Source organism: Doryrhamphus excisus, chromosome 10 (genome assembly GCF_030265055.1).
Source record: "Doryrhamphus excisus isolate RoL2022-K1 chromosome 10, RoL_Dexc_1.0, whole genome shotgun sequence".
Taxonomy (NCBI): Eukaryota; Metazoa; Chordata; class Actinopteri; order Syngnathiformes; family Syngnathidae; genus Doryrhamphus; species Doryrhamphus excisus.
Window position 1 is genome coordinate 15,706,399 of NC_080475.1, and position 19,416 is coordinate 15,725,814.

Genomic DNA, 19,416 nt, shown 5'->3' on the forward strand with positions numbered 1-19,416 from the left:
CACAATATATTTTGGGATATATCACAATATGACGATATAAATATACCCATATATGAAAATGATCACCCAACCCTAGATGGCAATCATTATTTCTAATGTGGATTATTTTTGACGTGACTTGGCAGGGATGATCGACGCTCTCAATATGAGTTTCAAGCGGAAAGACAATATTATGAAAGTGTACGCACACCGGGGACTTATGCTGAAGATCCTCGTCGTAAATACACAACCAGAAGTCGTGAGTTCTACACCGAATGGGATCCATATCAAGGAGATTACTACGATCCGCAATACTATGAAGACGCAAGGGAATATCGAGAATACAGAACCGATCCATATGAGCAAGATATTCGTAAATACACTTATTTGCAGCGAGAACGTGAGAGGGAGAGGGAACGCTTTGAGACCGACCGTGGTCGTGACCATGGGAGAAGAACTACTGAACGGAGCCAAAGCCCAACTCTTGTTGCCACTCGTCGCCCCGCAAGCCCCGCAGCATCCCCTTCCCTCTCCGAAAGGATACCAAGCGACTTGGATCGCCAGCTGTGTTGCAGATCATCTGAAAGAAGCGGGAGCTGTAGTTCAGTTTCCCCACCCAGATTTGAAAAACCTGAAAAGGCACGCACAGAACGATACAATAAAACTGACAAATTTGAAAAGGATCGTGTGCTTGAAGTTGAAATGGTAAATTTAGTGGAAAAAGAAAAGCGGACTGGACGTAAAGATCGCGGGGATAAGGATAAAAGTGAAAGACAGCGACTTAAAAAGCTCAAAGTTACTCAACAAATCATCCAAACTTGTGATACGGAGCCTGAATTTGATCGACACATAAACCCCGAGTCTTCCCTTCCAAGTAAAAGTAGTAAAATTCAGAAAGATGCCTCGAGTAAAGCCAAGTTAGATCTTCTGCCATGCGTGGTGCAGCTAACTCGTGTGAAAGAAAAAGAAGGAAAACTGACTGGCCATGAAAAACAAATATTGAGAGTTGGGAGTGACAGTCCGAGACTGGCATCACCTTCGGCTGAACAAAGAAGTCCTCACTTCCGCACAGAGTCTACAAAAGGGGACATCGCCAAACATGGCAAGGTTGTCAGGGATAAAAACATGCAGTGTTTGGTGGAACACATCGATATGGATATGACAATCAAGTCCAAAAAACATGGAAAATTGGAAATTGGTTTTGACAGTGGCATTTCCTTGGATTTTGATCGTTTAGCTGCAAGAAAGAGGCGTTTTGAAGACTCTGGCAAAAATGATCGCCAAAAGAGAATTGGTGAGGAGGACCTTGGTAGAGCAGTACTTCATAAGCCTTGGAATAATAAGGACCCAGACTTCGATAAGAATGTTTTCATAAAAAAGATGCACAAAAAGGAGCACAATAAGGAGAAATCTGTGCAAATATTTTCAATTAACAGTCCCAGTGAGGGACAAGACTGTGATAACTCCTTAAGTGGTTCCCTTCAGCCGCAGTCCCAGCAAGCAGCACTGCCTGATGAACTTTCAGGACAATTACACTCCTCCTACCTAAAGATGGAATTATTGGGTTCAAAAAGTGAAAATCGCTCCAGTCTCACAAAAACATCAAGTTATGGCGCCCTTGATTTTGCTGAGGACAGCGAGATTTTGCCTGAAAAGGAACAAAGTGGAAGGAATGGCAGAGACTCGGAAGATGAGGAACAGTTTGTACGCATTGGTCAGATGTATACTTTGACAAAACAAAGTGAACAGAGTCGATGGTTGCAAACCAAGCTCTGTGATCCGGACAAGCGTGATAAGGATGACGCTTCCCCGAGTAATGAAGCTCAAGACTTTGGAAAGGATTATGTCACACATGATATTGGAAAACAAAACCAGGACATAAACAATGATGACCTCACCTCGTATAAAAGAAAAAGAAATGAGACTTTTGACTTTGAAATAGTTACTTCAAAAAAAGAGCCAAACTTTGGAGCTTCCCAATCATTAGATGAGAATATGCTGCAGCGTCGAACATCCACACCAGTTGCCATCCCAGCAAACAGGGACGATCAAACCACACAGATTTCTACATCAGCGACAAAGAAAGAAAGAAAGTCACCTCTGACAAAAGACGATTTTTCAAACACAGAGTCATTAAAAAATAGTTTGGGCCTGAAAAGTAGACTTTTTCAGACATCTGAAACAGAGCAAGCAAAGCTGAAGACCTCATTTCTCGGCTGCAATGACAACGCGATGCACCATTGGGTAGGGAAGATTTCATCAGATTCTCAAAAAATGGAAATGACAAGTGAACTTCCAAAACACCAAGCTCTCGGCAAATGCATCGGACAGGATTTAGAACCAGGAGAAGTCCAGTCTGATTCAGATGATGATGGAGAAAGAAAACCCATATCTACGAAGTCCGGTCATTCCTTGTCGTATATTCTCAGGGAACGTGATGAGAGAGTGACTGAGTTGAAACTTTCTGGTTCATTGGAAAAGAATAAATTTTACTCCTTTGCATTAGATAAAACAATAACCCCTGATACAAAAGCACTCCTTGAAAGAGCGAAGACGCTGTACTCTTCCCGAGAAGACAACTGGTCCTTTCTTCCATCTTGCTTCCCAACCACGCACAGCTGCTCGGATAAAAACAAGGTAGAGTTAGCACCCCGTCCGATCCCTTCTTGGTATATGAAGAAGAAGAAGAGCCGTGCAAGTTGTGATGAAAACCTGCATGACAAAAAAGAGGAATTTAAGCCTCAGGATCAAGAACGTCAGGAATTGTTTGCCTCCCGCTTCCTTCATAGCTCCATCTTTGAACAGGATTCTCGCCGTTTACAGCACCTTGAGCGTAAAGAGCAACATTGCGAAACTGGAAGTGAGAGGAATGTTCCAAATCCAGGGGCTCCTCGTGTACAGACGGAATCTGAAAATGGTGATGTTCCACGTGAGCCCATAGTCCTGTTTCGCAGTCGGTTTTTGGAGCTTCAACAGCAAAGGGACAAGGACTACTGTCCACTTGAACCTGAGAATGATTCAGCTGGAGTGGAGCTTAAACATAATTATATGCCATGTTGTGATGATGTGCTCTCTGATGATAAGACCACTAATATGCCATCGAAGCTTGATGAAAAATCACTCGGTCCGCATTTGACTCTCATATCTGTTTCCCCATCTCTTCCCTGCCTTAAAGACATGTCGCCACCTGAAAAGAAAGAAATGTTCTCACCATCAATTGATGAACTTGTGTCAAGTCAACAAGAAGACAGTGGCGAGCCGGTTCTGGAGATAGCTCTATCTCCTCCTGTTCTGGAAATCTTGAAACCTCTCACTCCTAAACTAACTATAACCCCTCCGCTTTTACTTTCAGAGCAAGAAAATGAAGTAGAAACAAAAATAGAGTTAATTGAACCTAAAGTAGAACTCGGTGACAGTTTGTCAATGGAACAGAATCATCGTGTTGAGATTAAGCCTCCAACCCCTGGGAGTTCTGTGAGTACTTTAGAACGGGTGAATACAGGTCCCTCAGATACCCGCTTAGAGTGTACAAAGATGAAAGACGAATGTGATGACAAAACCAAATTTAAAACAGAAACTCAGGAAGCACACCATTGTGAGAACTCAAAGGTAACAGAACCAGACAGTGAAGTTTGTATGCCGGAGCTGGAGGTTGAAAAACCAGTACCAAACCGAAGACAGCCGAAGAACAAGAAGGCAAAACCACTGTCCATGTTACGCACAACAAAGCCTCCCCCAAAAGATAAACCTGCAACACGAAAGAGTGAACGTATCGATAGAGAGAAACTGAAAAGGGGCTCATCTTCCAGAGCGGAAGCACCGAAAGGAGCGGTGGAACATAAAACCACATCAAAATCCCCAATGAATGCATCAGATTCTGAACAAAACCTTGAGTCTACTTTGGTTCATGGCAGAACACGTCGAAGGAACGTGAGGTCAGTCTACGCCACTGTACATGAGGGAGAACAGCCTGCCAAAGAGACAGTTGAGCCATCACGAACAATGCGCAAACGTAGTACTGACAAAGAACCAATACAGCAAGATACTCAAATTCCAAGTACAAATCCCAGAAGAGGACGCCCGCCTAAAAAAGGTGTCAAACCAAAAGTGGACAATACAATGCTAGTAAAGGTGGATCAGCAGAAAACAAAGGATGATAGCACTGAGGCTGGTGAAAACTCAACTACGCTGGAAGTTGTAAAATCAACCGAGGGATGGCGTTCTCCCAGGACGCAGAAAACGCATCAAACTTCATCAGCTCTGGTTAGTAAAAAAGTCAGCAGATTGGACAAACAGTGTGGCGGCACGACTGTTCTTGTTGAACTAACTGATATGACAAGCATCGATGAATCAGAGCTGAAACCTAAAGACTGCAATCTACTTGGAAAGTTACCAGAAAAAATAGACACAAATTTGCAAATTCACCTGAAAGAAAAAGACTCTGCCCCCACATCTGCTGCACCCACTGATGGTGATGTTGACAACATGAGTGTAACAGACAAGAAACACCCTGACAAGAGCGTCAAAATGAAAACACAAAGGTTGAAACGAAATGCCAAGCAGGTCATTGAAGATAAGTCTCACACCTTAAGAAATCTTGAAATCCGTGTCAGCGTTGATGATGTGAAAGGTTTGCTTTGCTCTGAGAATGATGACTCTGAGTCGTTTGAAGCCAGCATCAAGAAAACCAAGACATTAGCAGAGAAAGAGGAATCAAACATAATTTGCTTTCCAAAACAGTCAAAGGAGCTTAACGTGCAAAACAGTGACGACACTCTCTCTGAACCTGTGCTTCCACCTGCTGATCTCCTAGCACATCAAATGGAACTAGAGCAGGCGGTTGAAAATATTGCTAAACTTACAGTAGAGCAACCACCTCGACCATATAAGGAGACAGCTTCGGCACAACCCCCCGCACTGCCTCCTGCAGTGTCAGAGCCGCAAGGTGAGGAAGAGGAAAAGCGAACCAACCCTTCAAGTGAAACGGAACTTGCAGCTGCTATCGATTCCATCACAGCCGAAGAAGCGAGCACAGATGCAGATGGCTTCACAGCTCCTCCGTCTTTCACAGCTTTAATTCCCACACCCGATTCACTGCTGTCTGCCTCCTCCGGTGAGATGGCGGAACCCGGAACACACATGGTTCGCAATAACATTCATGCTGCTGACTCAGATGATGGTGTTTCAACAGGTGGTCCAAAGGGTCTAACAGCAAAATCTAAGACTACTGAGGATCCCCCACTCCCAGATACACCCAAGAAAATTGGAAAAGTCAGGGCCAAAACCCAGAAAAAGTCAAGAATTCGTAAATGTGCAGTAAACAAAAAAGATGAATCTTCTGAAGTGGTGATGCATCCTGAGCCCTCTCTGAAACTACCCGAGTCAATCCCAGAGGACCCCGAAATCATAAATTCCAAGGCAGCAGTTATTACAACTGGGACGACGGTAGCAGGATCTGTGGTCACAGCCGTTGCTACATGTCGACGTGACGTTACAAGCGCTTTAACATTAGGCACACCCAAAGAGGCAGAACAACCTGAAGTTGAACAGCCAGTTCCTAAAGAATCAGCCTTTCATTCAGATTCAAGCGCCATCTCCAATTGCAAAAAGCATCTGCAAGCAGCGGAGCCATCTTCCTCGAGTCTTACCCCTGCACCTGCCCGAATTCAACCATTGTCCCCTTCAGGTGTGCCTTTAATACGACCTGCCAAAATTCCACTTTCACCAAGCTGGCCTCAAACTGAAGAAAGTAGAATTTTTGTCGCCCCACCATGCAATGTAAAAGTGGTAGCTTCCTCTGTGCCAGCATCAACTTCGCTTGGACCCTCTTCAATCAATCCCCCAATGCCTCCTGATACTAAGGCTTCGGATATTGATTCCAGTTCCAGTACCTTAAGAAAAATCCTAATGGAACCTAAATATGTGTCTGCATCAAACAGTAATTCTATACCCAACACGATGGTGACATCTACCCTGTCAGAGACTTTACAGATGTCAGAAAATGAAAATCCCTCTGTTGCTGTGGGTCAAAAGCATGTGGAGGAGAGATTGTCTTTCCACCCTCAGTCTATACATCACAAACCTCCACAGACAGAGTCCCATAAGAATTGTGGTGAGAACACCCAAAATACTGTCATTTCCCCTGCGACCTCAGTAATAAGTCGTATTCCAATACCTTACGATACAGACGAAACTCCACGGATTTCCCTTAGTAGTCGAAGCATGTGTCAGTCTTTGCCCAAACAAAAATTCAAAGTAAACTTGAATGAGAATAGTCGATACCATGGTCTAGATATGGTTGAAGATGCAACTAGAGGACGCTCTGTTGTGGAGACCACCCGCTCACTCCCTGGCCTTAGAGTAAATACATCCGAAGGTGTTGTTGTACTGAGTTATTCAGGACCGAAGACAGAAGGACCCCACAGAATGAGAGCCAAAATAAGTCAAATTCCTCAAGCCAGTGCGGGAGACATGGAGTTTCAGCATTCCGTGCCTAAATCTCACACAAAACAAGACCCCATCGTAGCGTCGCCCCAGTCACTCAACATAAAATCGCCCCTAAGTTCATCCGCTTATGGGCGTACCGGGGTTCTTTTGAGCAATCAGTCTTACAACTCTCAACCTGTCTTTTCTAGCACCAAGCAGAGCAGTCGAGGATGTGACAAGCCTGACGTTTTATATCATACAGCATCGCCGGGCAGTGTCGTTAAAATGTTTCCGCAGCCAGTTTCTTCTCCTCCAGTCTTAGTGTACAACCAAGCTGTGATACAACAACAACATGGAAAAAGAGCGGGAACAGAGGCGCTACCAAAAAAGTTGGATATAGGCAAATCTGTCCCACAGGCTAACCTTAACCCTGTCAAGAGTTCTCATCATCCCTTGCAATCTGCATCGCGTATTAGCTCCACCACCGGCCCTCCAATTGATTGCTCAGCTCTACACCTAAAACAAGATCCTCAGTCCCCACAAAATGTTCACCCCCCCTCAACTTTTGGCAAAGCCTGTACTCCTAGCACTTCGCCAGGAACCTCAGTGGTCATGGGCCACGTCATGTCAGTACCTGCTTACAGTTCCACTGTGCACCACCCGCACTCAGAACAGTCTTCTGTCATAATGCAACCTCAAAGTGTCACCCAATCCGTTCCACACGAAACCAGCCTGAGTGGGGCGCCCATGCCTGCTATAAACTATGGAAGGCGAAGTAATTCTCTGACCTCTCTGCAACACTCAGGCATCACTCAGTCTGTTGTCATCAGGCAGTCTCATTCAACTTCCCAAGGGTCATTGTCAAGCGGCGGTGGAACTGACGAGGACTCCAGACCGTTTAACCAAGCACTTAGCAGACATTCCGTGCCACAGCTCAAATCAGATAGCATGATCCTTCAGAGTGATCGCAGACAACGCCACCCAAGCTTGTGTATTGACCAGTATAGAGACATGCACCAGCACATCCTCACACATCAGCAACTGGGAGAGCAGGTCAGCGTTGAAACAAGACACACTTCAGATCCTGGGACAACCTTGTCCAGCAACATGTCCGGGCCTTCTCAGTGTCCCATTGTGAGGAAGAGCAGTGAGGTTTCAAGAAAAGAATCCCACCAACCAATAGAAGGACAGCTCATCCATTCACCCAACAATGAAAGTAGAATAAGACAGGTCCACTCATCTAGTCCTGTCATGGTGTCTCCTCACGCACATGGGATCCAGTTGGTGCATCTGGGAAGTGGTGCCTCATTTTCAGTGTATCGTGAACCCCGGGGTTTCCCGACACAATTAACTGGACATCCTTCATCAGGACACGGCCTGGTGAACCAAGGCGGCACATCTTCACAGGTATGCTTTTAGGACCGTACACAATTAGCATACTTTACCAAATCCTTAATCCTCATTCTGACATCTTTGCTCATTTCTAAATATCAGATTCCTCTAGAACCGGAACTGGGTCACAGGTGTAAAATACCCCAGTCGCTTGTGGGAGTAAGTGACCTCAAGCCAGACAGTCCTCACCTCCGCCATTCTACCTCTTCTGACATCCTGCACATGTCCCGGATACCACGGGAGGGAGCCTCACCCTCGTACCAGTCTCCAATGAATCACAAGCCAGATTTATCGCCACAGAAAGGCCCCCCATGTTTCCTGACAACACCTCTGCCTGTAGTACCCACATCAAGCTCACTGCAGCCACGGCCTGATGCCAAGACGGAACATTCAGGGCACCACTCTGTTGACATGGTGCAGCTTTTGACGGTAGGAATGACATATAATGGAATCATAATTAGCCATAATCCATTTTGGGACTGTTTTTTCTCTTTTTGGTGCAAAATAAGTTGTTGGTTTGGGTGGTATCATCCTCGCTAGCATTCCATTCAGATGTAACCATGGTCATGGACACGCTTTTGCTGTGATTGGATATATCCCTAACTTGTTGGAATAGTCTACAAGATATTTCATTTCTGTCAACATTTTTGTCTTGTTTTTCACTTCATTACATCCGAATTTTTGTCATTGTGCATTTGTTTTGATTAGTTAACGAAAGCTATGATGAAAATAATTTGTCAACCCTTTTAGAACGACTTTTCCATCCTTGCTCCCTCCACTCAAGCATTGTTGCTGTGTCCTTGGGAATTGGGAAAGACACGTCTCCCACCTTGCCTCCGCTGTTACCCACACTGTTGTATGAATGTGAATGAGTGTTTGGTGATGGCCGGAGAGGCCATAGACACGAATCGGGAACCACGTTTCAGTCAGTCAGTCTCGCCCAGGGCAGCTGTGGCTACAGATGTACAATACCACCACCAGTGTGTGACTGAGGGGTGAATGAAAAATTGGTTAATTTCACTGTGAAGAGCTTTGGGTACTTTAAAAAGCACTATTCATTCATTTCCACCGCTTATCCTCACGAGGGTCGCGGAGGTGCTGGAGCCTATCCCAGCTGTGTTCGGGCGAGAGGCGGGGTACACCCTGGACTGGTGGCCAGCCAATCACAGGGCACATATAGACAAACAACCATTCACACTCACATTCATACCTATGGACAATTTGGAGTCGCCAATTAACCTAGCATGTTTTTGGAATGTGGGAGGAAACCGGAGTACCCGGAGAAAACCCATGCATGCACGGGAAGAACATGCAAACTCCACACAGAGATGGTCGAGGGTGGAATTGAACTTGGGTCTCCTAGCTGTGGGGTCTGCGCGCTAACCACTTGTCCGCCGTGCATCCCCTGAAAAGCACAATATCAAATCTAATTTTTTATGATTATTAAGAGTAACCAAAGTTAACCAAACTAAAATGGGTTTTTATGCTGTTTATACAGAAGTATCCCATCATGTGGCAGGGTCTCTTGGCACTGAAGAACGACCAGGCTGCCGTCCAGTTGCACTTTGTCTCTGGCAACACTTTACTAGCTCAACGCTCGCTTCCGCCCCCAGAGGGAGGTCCTCTTCTTCGCATTGTTCAGAGGATGAGGCTAGAAGCTTCTCAACTGGACAGTGTGACGCGTCGAATGACCGTAAGTACTTTTAGGGTCTTAGATGTCAGAATGATGGAACATCATGTTAAAGATTAACATTAGTCGTTTAACTCTATTGATGAAACCTTGATGGCAGGTAGACAATGACTACTGCTTGCTGCTGGCTCTGCCGTGTGGACGGGACCAAGATGATGTCCTCGGTCAAACGCAGGCCTTGAAAAGTGGCTTCATCACTTATCTGCAAGCCAAACAGGCAGCTGGAATCATCAATGTGCCCAACCCTGGATCCAACCAGGTCTGTACTGACACAAACATCCACTGTGGAACCTCCTGTCTGTTCTGTGACCCTGGTTGCCTTGCAGACTCAACTGAGATAAGGGAATTTCTGCAAAGCAGGAGTCCTTCTCTACTGTATAAATTGAATATTGTGGTAGTTATGGCATAGAGAACGATTTACAATCTAAATATGTTATTTTAAAACATTATTAGAGTCATCTAGACATTAAATAACACCCAAATAGTCAGTAACATGTAACAGTAAGTAAATAAATAATTAAAAAAAAAACAGTTAAAAAAAACAGTAAAAAACCCCCAGTAAGTAATGAAGTTATTATTGTGCCTGTTGGAAGATCATTTAAACCAGCAGTAAAAGCCTGGTGGTGGTTTCGCCGAACAATTACTGACCCCTAGTGACCAATGTAGAATACTACATTCACAAGCTGCTGCTCTTAACGGCTTAAATTGTATTTGTGTTTTATTTTTTATGTGTGAATTTGGGCAAAAAATACAAAATGAGTTGTGTTCTCGACTGTATCCCAGTGACATTTTCTTTCTGCCTTGTTGATATTTTCCTGTTTCTATCTCCAGCCAGCTTATGTGGTGCAGATCTTCCCACCGTGCGACTTCTCCGAGAGCCACCTGTCCCGTCTGGCCCCGGACCTTCTCGACAGCATCTCCAGTATTTCACCTCACCTCATGATCGTCATCGCCTCCGTTTGATTACCTCCCTTTTTGCTTTTGTTCTCAACAACACCAGCCGTTTTGGACTTTTCCACTTTTGTAAACTGGAATTGCCTCATATTTTTTATGACTTTTTGAAAAATCTCAATTAAGCATTTAATCTTTTTTTGTGTTGGATCACTTCACCAAGTCCTTAATTCACTGAGTGGCGTTGAAGTCCATGTACAGGACCGAAAAGGATTTTTAAGACCATTTCTGGTCGAATATGTCAATTTTAAGGTGTTGTACAAAGCTTTTGGATTTTTTGCCTCTTTCGGGTTTTTTTGTTTTTTAAACAGAGATCAGAGGAGTCATTGCACTATGTAAAAGAAAAACTGTGAAGTGTGTACAGATTTGAGTGCCGTGTTATCGTGTAAAGGAAGATGGTGACTCATTTCAGCTGTTTGGTTGCGTTCCCTGCAGCTTGTGTGTGTGGGAGGGGGCTCTTTAATGTTGTACAGTTTACAATCAGAACCTCATCAAGGGGACTCCAGATTCATATTGCTTTGCAGCATTTTGTTGTTTTAAGTGGGTCATTGTGCAAGTGTAAATATGAGGACATATTTAAAGACTGATGCAATGTTTAGAGACCAATGTATTATATTACATGGAGCCAGATCCTCAATGATACACTTTTCTTTCGAAAAAGAGGAGGGAGTTGATGTACTGACAAATATATTTTGAATTATGTGCCAAAATGTTTGTGCTCTACATAAACTATTTTAATATGTGACTTTGTATTGTGTCCAATGACGGGCACATTTGATTGCTTTTTTGAGGAAAGGAATGTAGGAGATTTTGCTTTTACCTTTCTGTTTTTGCTGCTGTTTTTTTTTTCTTTGGTCTCCTGCTGCTCCCTGCTGTGTGAATATCACCCCTTCTAAATGTGAGGCCTGTGTCCTAAAAGTCAAGCTTCATTGCAGATGCGCTTTTTTTGAGCTCTTTAAAGAGTAAGTCCTAAAAGACAACGAATGTGATTTGAACTTGACTTCATGCCGCTATTGGATGTGTTTACTGTGTCGCTGTACAGGTTGTAAATATGTCGGTCCTTAATGTGTGCTCATTTTATTAGTCTGTCCGTCAGGGTCATTTTTTCTTTTGTGCAACAAAACAAAGCAGCGTGAAAGCAACTGGATAATGTTAATTCTAACATTATTAGACAACTTCAGTTTCCCCCTTTTTAATGCCTGGTACAACTAAAGGTAGAGTTGTTTGACAACAAAAATAACAAAAATAGCTCATAAGAGTAAACATTATTTGCCAATACAATGATATAGTTATTCATGTAAAAAGTTTTGGAAGTTGCCAAGTATCATCTCTTAAATTAAACTCTTATGAGCTACTTATGTTGTCATTATATCTGTCCAAACAAACGTAGCTTTAGTTGTTTCAGGCATTAAAGTGATATATAAATGTATATATTCATGAACAGAATGTGAGTGTGAATGGTTGTTTGTCTATATGTGCCCTGTGATTGGCTGCGACCAGTCCAGGGTGTTACCCCGCCTGTCGCCCGAAGACAGCTGGGATAGGCTCCAGCACCCTCGCGACCCTCATGAGGATAAGAGGTAGAAAATGAATGAATGAATATTCATGAACATGTTTGTTTTGTTTTATGGCACGGGTTTTTGATGACTGCAGACAGAATACGATCATTATTTGAAGGCACTTACCTTTTTTTAAGAAACTGATATGGAAGTCTTTTTTGATCAATCATAATTTGGGTGTACTTTTTGCTGCTCCTCCATGAGGACATTTTTAACTGTAAAATAATTTTGTTGTTAAACTTTCTTCTGAAGATCATTAAATGGTCCATTACTCTAGTATCTCTCTTGGTTTCTGTCACTTACCTCAACAAAGCAGGTGATGCACTAGAGGCCCAGTATGAATGGCAGCGTCCACACAAGTGCAAGTGACTGCAGTCGCTTCAACGGCCGGAAGAGGTCAGTGTCGCCCTGAATCATAATGCAGAAGCTTTATTTGTCTTTTACCATAAAATGTTGAGTTTATTTGCGACGGTGTCAAAAATATATATATACCTAAAAGTCTGAAGTGGGCCTCCAGGAAACATTTTGCCTCATGAATTACATATTTCATTGTCAAAAGTGTTGTGCAGTACTTCAGATATCGTATATCGTACCCATCCATCCGTTTTCTACAACTACCCGGAAGTTAGTCTGTGACGTCATTCACATGAGACTTGTAGTCGTCTCTAACACAAATACACACTTTTTCGAATCAATGGGTATACCACCGTTGATTCACCAAGACCTTAAAGCACACATGTCAATGAAGGGCCGAAGAATCACTGCAGGTTTTCTCTCCAGCAGGTGATTTGATTGATGAGATCCTTCCTTCAAAATGAAGGTGCTGTTGATCATTCAAATCACCTGCTTTGGTGACAGCCTACACAGAAAACTTGTCTCGGCCCTCCATAGGCATTATTCTGCCTATGTGGTTGGAAGGTATGGTCACTTTTTACATCTTATACCTTTTACGTGCACACGACCTTAAACCAAAACCAAATTCAAGTAGAATACTGACCAGTCCTCACGCTGAACCTGAGCTTATTTTTACATTACAATAGTGCGGACTTTGGTGCATTTGGCAACACCATTTCAACATTTTCCACTTATTTTATGCACATATTTTTATTTTCTTTTGGAACATCTGCAACTTAAAGACTAGAAGTCCAACCTAATCGGCTTTACCAAAGCTCTGCCAGCCTCTGTTTTCAGAGTTACTCCTCACTTCCCGTTAATTCACAGGACTTCTGACACCAGGTCGTGGTTGTGGAGTTTTGTGTCCATTTTGAAAAAATAAAAAAATGGCACCATGCTGACATTTGTAAACTGTGGCAGCTCTGAGCTATATAATAAGACAATGGAATGCAATTAAAATCCGGGTTTTGGCAGATAGACTCCCAATATAATTTATATTTGTTGATGCACTGTAAACCTCATGTGTTATCATGCATTCACTGTGATTTCCGCTTCAGTCCATTCAGTGGTGAGTCGAAAAACAGTAGAAAGTGAAAATTGTGTGTTAAATATTTACACCTACAATCCACTAGGTGGCAACACAGACTAAACTAATGATTTTTGCGTCTTTGCAATTAGCGCACAATCGTGCAAAATGAATGTCATGAAAACTGTCCGGATTGCTAGAATAGGTGCGTGCGTGCGTGTGTGTGCATTGCTGGGTGAAGTTATTTTGCAAAATAGTGTTATTTGAAATTTGTGCATTTGAGTACGCGCGTTTGTGTGTGCAGAATCTGCAGGTGCGTCAACTTCAAATGGCTGATCTGTTTGGGGGAATGCTGCGATTGTTGTTTGATGTTGCTAATTCAAATCAATTGTTCTATTGGTATGTGCGAATTGTGTTTGTGTGTACAGATTTTTGATGTGTTTTGCCCTGTTTCTGGGCAATGTGCCAAAAATCAGTGTGTGTTTGCGTACATTGGAAGTGTGTGTTCGGATCTTTGATGGGTTTTGACCTAAACGGCCTCCCATACTAATTAAAATCTATTGGTCCAGAGTATCCTATTGGATAGCGGTGTTTTGAGCAACTTTAGAAAACTTTGCTCAGCATTTCCCAATACAGCTCTCGTTTGTAAAACAGCTACGACGATAACGATGAAGCGATGCTTAACAGCCGAAGAAGATTTTTCGGGGGCAGATCAGGACTTTATCCCTGACTTTCGGTCCGATGAGTTGGAGGAACGCGAAAGTCCGGATGATGACGACGAAGGGGAGGAGAAGGAGAAGGTGGTAGTTGTGTCGAATAATTGGACATCAAAAAATGGCAAAGTAATGTGGTCAGCTACTCACGATGTTGCCGGACATTACCCCCCGGCCATTCCATTGCCGGGTCCAACACGCTACGCCTCAGCCAGGATCAGCAGCCCCGAGTCTGCTTTTAATTTGTTTTTTACTGACAACATCATCAATCTTATTGTTGAGATAACAAATTTGCAAGGAAACCGTACGATGACTGGGTGGAAGGCGATGACCACGCAAGAGCTGAGGACCCATTTAGGGCTTTTGATCCTGTCTGGATTATATAAATCAAGACATGAGTCAACAAGCAGCCTGTGGAACAAGAAAACAGGTCGCACATTTTTTGCAGAGACAATGGGGCATACCAGATTTGTGCATATAAATAGGATGTTGCGATTTCATGACATGCTAAAGAGGCCACAGCGACATCATGAAAACGAAGATGTCACCTATTCTGGAACTGTGGAGGACATGGAAGTCTTCTGCCCTGCTTGTTCAATCTTAGCAGGGAGGTGTGTATTGATGAGCAGCTCATTTCATTCAGGGACAGCTGCTCCTTCTGGCAGTGCATGCCCTCAAAACCGGACAAATATGGCCTTAAAATCTGGGCATTATGTGATGTCAACACCGCATATGCCTGGAAACTTGATGTCTACACGGGCAAGCCACCTGGTGGACGGCGGAAGAAAAACCTGGCCATGCAGGTAGTGTTAGGGTTGTGTGATTCTCTTGAGGGTCACACCCTCACAACTGACAATTTTTTTACATCATTCACCCTGGCTGATGAACTAAAAAAATGTCCTTGGTTGGAACACTAAGGAAAAACAAGGCCGAAATTCCTCTGCAGCTCCTCAAGCATTAAGACAGAGCATTCCTCTCAAGCCTCTTTGCGTTCACCAAAGACAAGTGTTTGGTCTCTTATTACAAAAAAGGCAAGAACGTCCTTGTGCTTCGCACAAAGCACAGGGAACCGCAAGTTGAGGACAGCGGCAAGAAAAAACCTCAAATGATTCTTGACCACCTGGACCAGGTCAGCACATGTTTATCTTTGTTAGTGCTTTATATCAAACTTGTCTTGTCATCAAATATGTCATCTGACTTTGTGTGTGTATTTTTGCAGGCGTGTGGCACCTACTCTGTCCGCCGGCGGGCACAGAGATGGCCAATGTGCCTGTTTTATCACATGGTGGACGTGTCGTGCTATGATGCTTTCATGCTCTTCACTGAAATCAACCCGGATTGGAACGCAGGAAAGCTGTACAAGCGGAGACTTTTCCTTGAAGAACTTGGTATGGCACTTATTGAGCCACAAGTGTTGCGCAGAGGGCCACTCAACACCCAAGGCTTGCAGGCTGCAGAGGCCACACCTGGACCTTCACCGAAGAGAAAGCAGTGTGGACTTTGTGACAGCCCACTGAGAGCGTCCAATGTCTGCTCTAAATGCAGCATATCAGTATGCCGATAGCACAAGAGGCCGATTTGCATGAAATGTTAGAAAGAAAAAGTTGTTTATTGTTCATGTTTCCATCCATGTTATTCATTATTTGTTGGTTGTTTATAAATTCTGTTATAACTATCAATTCTTTGTTGTGACCATATATAGCTATAGTACATTTAGAGTTGTGTATTCATAAATGACTTGGTTATCACACTTCCAAGGGTCTGCCAATGTCTGGACAAAAAAAATCATGTTTCATGGGTCATCAATAGAAAATTGCTGTTGCCAAAAAATATTCATGCCACAAAATGCCAATGTCTGGACAAAAAAATCACGTTTCAGGGGTCAACAGAAAATTTCTATTGCCAAAAAATGTGCGTGCCACAAAAAATCTGTTGCTATGTTTTCTTAACATATTCAAGGCCCTAATTATTCATGTCAAACATTCCAATTTTAATTTCTTTTTTTATATAGATATACACAATTTGTTTGTATTTGTATCAAAAATAAATAAATAAATAAAAACTATATATGTATGGATAGGTCTGATGCCACTGAAAATTTTGAGTGGTCGAAAGTAAAAAAATATTCATAAATGACTTGGTTATCACACTTCCAAGGGTCTGTCAATGTCTGGACAAAAAATTGGATTGCGGCATATGTTCAACAAAAATGCTACAAGGGTTAAAACACACTGTGACTGTGCTAGCAAAGACGAATATTAAAACCTTCACTACTGACTGAGCACCCATGGCAAAAGGTCAAAGGTCGCCGTCTCCTTATTGCTGTATTCTCTCCTGGGACATCTACGGTAAGAAGAGAGGAGTGTGACTGTGAGATTTGAAGGTTACGTGATTTAGTGCCCTCACAGGCCACAGCTCGGAATTTTAATTGATGCCCTTTCTGCAGCCTGAGAAGAAGCAGATCAGACCGGGACGCGGCACAGAGAGGGCAGATCATGAAAGACCTCTTATGATACTTTTCTGCACGGCCCTCCTCCTCCATGATTTGTTGCACTGCTAGAGTTACACACTATTGAGCGATGGAGCAAAGCTGTGGAGGAGTCACGTCCTTGTCCTGAAACTAATCTCCTCGTTTTTTTGCCTGAACTTGAATCGTTTACCCCAAACAGCCACTTTTGGCATAGAAAAGAATGTTTGAAATGTTGAAGTTAGACATTGATAAGTGCTTGTTTTCCTGTTTGTGTCTTTTCTGGCTTTCAGATCACAACATTCCGTGCTTCGTACATAGGAACAACAAATACAGTGGAACAGTACATAATATTGAATGTGTTTGGGGGGTTTAAATGGGTTAAAAGATATTCTTCCCTCATGGATGAATAAAGCAGCAGTGGCGTTGTGTTGGTTGCCAGGTATTTCTGCTTTCCAACCTGCACTGTCTGACTGTGACAGTCAAGTATCTATTGATCCAGCTGGCCAGCTACAGTATCAGTCTGTCTGTAGGCATATACAAATTTTTCAGTATTTTAATAAAGTTACTGCTTTTGTAAAGTTGAATCTCACTACTGTGTACGAGTCATAAAAGTGTTGGTGCATAAAAAGAAGGTAAATCAATCAATGGTTTCTGTGCAGGCCTTGCTAGCCAACCAATTAAACAGAAGTAGGTTTTTCCTCTTTAACCTTTATAGGATTTTGTGAAACAGCGACAAAATACAGAACTTGAATGAGAACAGTACATATTTTGGTTACTTGTACATTTAGTTAGCAGCAGGGGTAAAAAAAATAATAATAAAAACTACACAGACAAAAATACAACAAAAAAAAGGTAGCTTAGCCTACTAGCACTACCCTAGCTAACATTGCTTAATAATAAAAAAACACAAACTGTACTTACAGGCGTTGCTTTTAGATGTAGAGACAAGGAAAGAGTGGGTTGCAGAATTAGAAACCGAACATGAAGAGCAAGAGTTGGAAACGTTCACTGAGGGAACAGTAAAGAGAGCTCCATACTGTAGGCTGGGACTACTAGCTAGTGGCTTTGATGTCGTCAAAGAAGGGAAAAGCCCGGGATGTGCAATAATGAACAATGCTTAATATGACCACAGGGGGTGCTATTTCACAAAAAACATGGACTCTGCTTAAGAGAATAAACAGTTAGTATATCCAGGACATCCTCATGTTCTCATGTCAGGTATCACTTCTGGCTCTGGATCTCAATAGCAAGTGTTTCTTGTTATGCTTGTTATGGTATTTGGTATTTGTTATGGTGCCTTCTTGGATTTATGGACTGGTTTGGAAGTTGCTTTGTTGAGCATATTGCATGTTGTTGTCATGTTACGGGATACATTGTGGTCGTGTGAAATCATACATTTCTAGTTTTTGTTTGTCACAAGTTTTTATTTTGGGATATAGCGAGTGTAACTTGCCTTCCTCTCCTCTGCGTTGTGTTCTGGCATAAAGACAAAAACGGATAGCAGCAAAGAGGTTTGATGGCGAACCTCACTTCAACACTTTGATTTATTTCCTCTCTTGAGAACAAAATCAGCGTATTTTTTTCTTTTTCTTCTTCTCGCCCCCATATGTGAGTCTGAATCAACAAAGGCTCATTTGTGGTTCCAGCTGAATACTTGAAGATGATCAGGCAAACATGACTTAAGGGGGAACTGCGATACAGGAAATGTGATTTGTTCCAGGATGTTTGCTGTGTATGTGTGGTCTCTGTGGATATTGTGTGCTCATTTATTAAAAATCACAGATTTCTGAGGTATTATACATTTTTTAATGTCGCTTTATTCAATTACAGCTATTTTGAGTCATCTTATTTTAATCAGGCCCTTTTGTGAGCAGCCACAGGTCTTTATACTGTAGCTTGCATTGCTTTAGGAAGTAGTGATGTCCGATCCCATACTTGATAGAATTCAGGTCGTTATCAACAAGTTTACAAAGTCATGTATTTCAATGGCCATTGTAAAGTATATCTGAAAAGTATAAAGGGTGTAATGTTAAGTGTTATCAGCAACCATTGAATGTGACAGATAAGATTCAGAAGTTCGGTTGTAGGAACTCAAGCAAAGGTCGTGTAGAAAAATACACACGGTGTTATCAGCGAGTCTGTGAGGAAGATACCAGCTTTATGATTTCCACTTCATGTAACCCTTTGAATAATACAATATAATAATATGTTACAATATGTGTTCATGGCAAATGCGATCACTTCTACAGGCTAGGAATGAAACAAGTCCAACGAGCACAACACTGAATGCAACATTGAATGTTTGAATGCTTTGTACCACTTGTACTGCAACTACCGTATAAGTCGCTCCGGAGTATAAGTCGCACAAGGCAAAAAATGCATAATTAGGTAGAAAAAACATACATAAGTCGCACTGGAGTATAAGTCGCTTTTTTTGCAGGTAATTTATTTTAACTATGTGACCAAAACAGACATTACGTCCTCTTGGAAGGCAAGTTCAAATAATAATAGAATAGAGAACAGGCTAAATTGTCACAATCGGGCTTCACCCCCTCCTGACAGCTCGTTTAGTTCCTTTTTTTACCTCTAGTTTCCCTTCCTAGTTCATGCCCTTATTTTGTATTCACTTCCTTTGTTACTCTGTTCTGTTTTCCGTTGATTTCCATTTTCTGCCGCACCTGTTTTCCATTTGTGATTCCTATTTAGTCCAGGTGCGCGTTCCTTCGTTTGTCGGTTCATTGCCATGTTTGAGTTTGCCATGCTAGTGCATTGTTCTACTGCATAGTGAAAATAAATATATTTTTACCTGCATTTGG

The 19,416-nt window shown here is 42.6% G+C and overlaps 1 protein-coding gene and 1 long non-coding RNA gene across 3 annotated transcripts in view; one reads left to right on the top strand and one right to left on the bottom strand.

Annotated features, from left to right (window-relative positions):
* The window catches only part of spen (spen family transcriptional repressor), a 26,824-nt gene extending 14,564 nt beyond the window's left edge, over window positions 1-12,260 (top strand). For both annotated transcript variants that reach the window (XM_058084250.1, XM_058084251.1), the window contains 5 exons: window positions 126-7,812; window positions 7,900-8,226; window positions 9,296-9,490; window positions 9,588-9,746; window positions 10,319-12,260. In XM_058084250.1, the coding sequence (XP_057940233.1) occupies window positions 126-7,812; window positions 7,900-8,226; window positions 9,296-9,490; window positions 9,588-9,746; window positions 10,319-10,450 (8,500 nt within the window). In that variant the 3' untranslated portion in view covers window positions 10,451-12,260. The remainder of the gene's footprint in view (window positions 1-125; window positions 7,813-7,899; window positions 8,227-9,295; window positions 9,491-9,587; window positions 9,747-10,318) is intronic.
* On the bottom strand, window positions 7,529-17,657 carry LOC131136910 (uncharacterized). The gene is made up of 4 exons (XR_009131830.1): window positions 17,522-17,657; window positions 12,301-12,405; window positions 12,124-12,212; window positions 7,529-9,202 (listed from the first exon to the last, which is right to left on the bottom strand). It is a non-coding gene; the product is annotated as an uncharacterized LOC131136910 (long non-coding RNA).
* Between the last annotated feature and the right edge of the window lie 1,759 nt (window positions 17,658-19,416).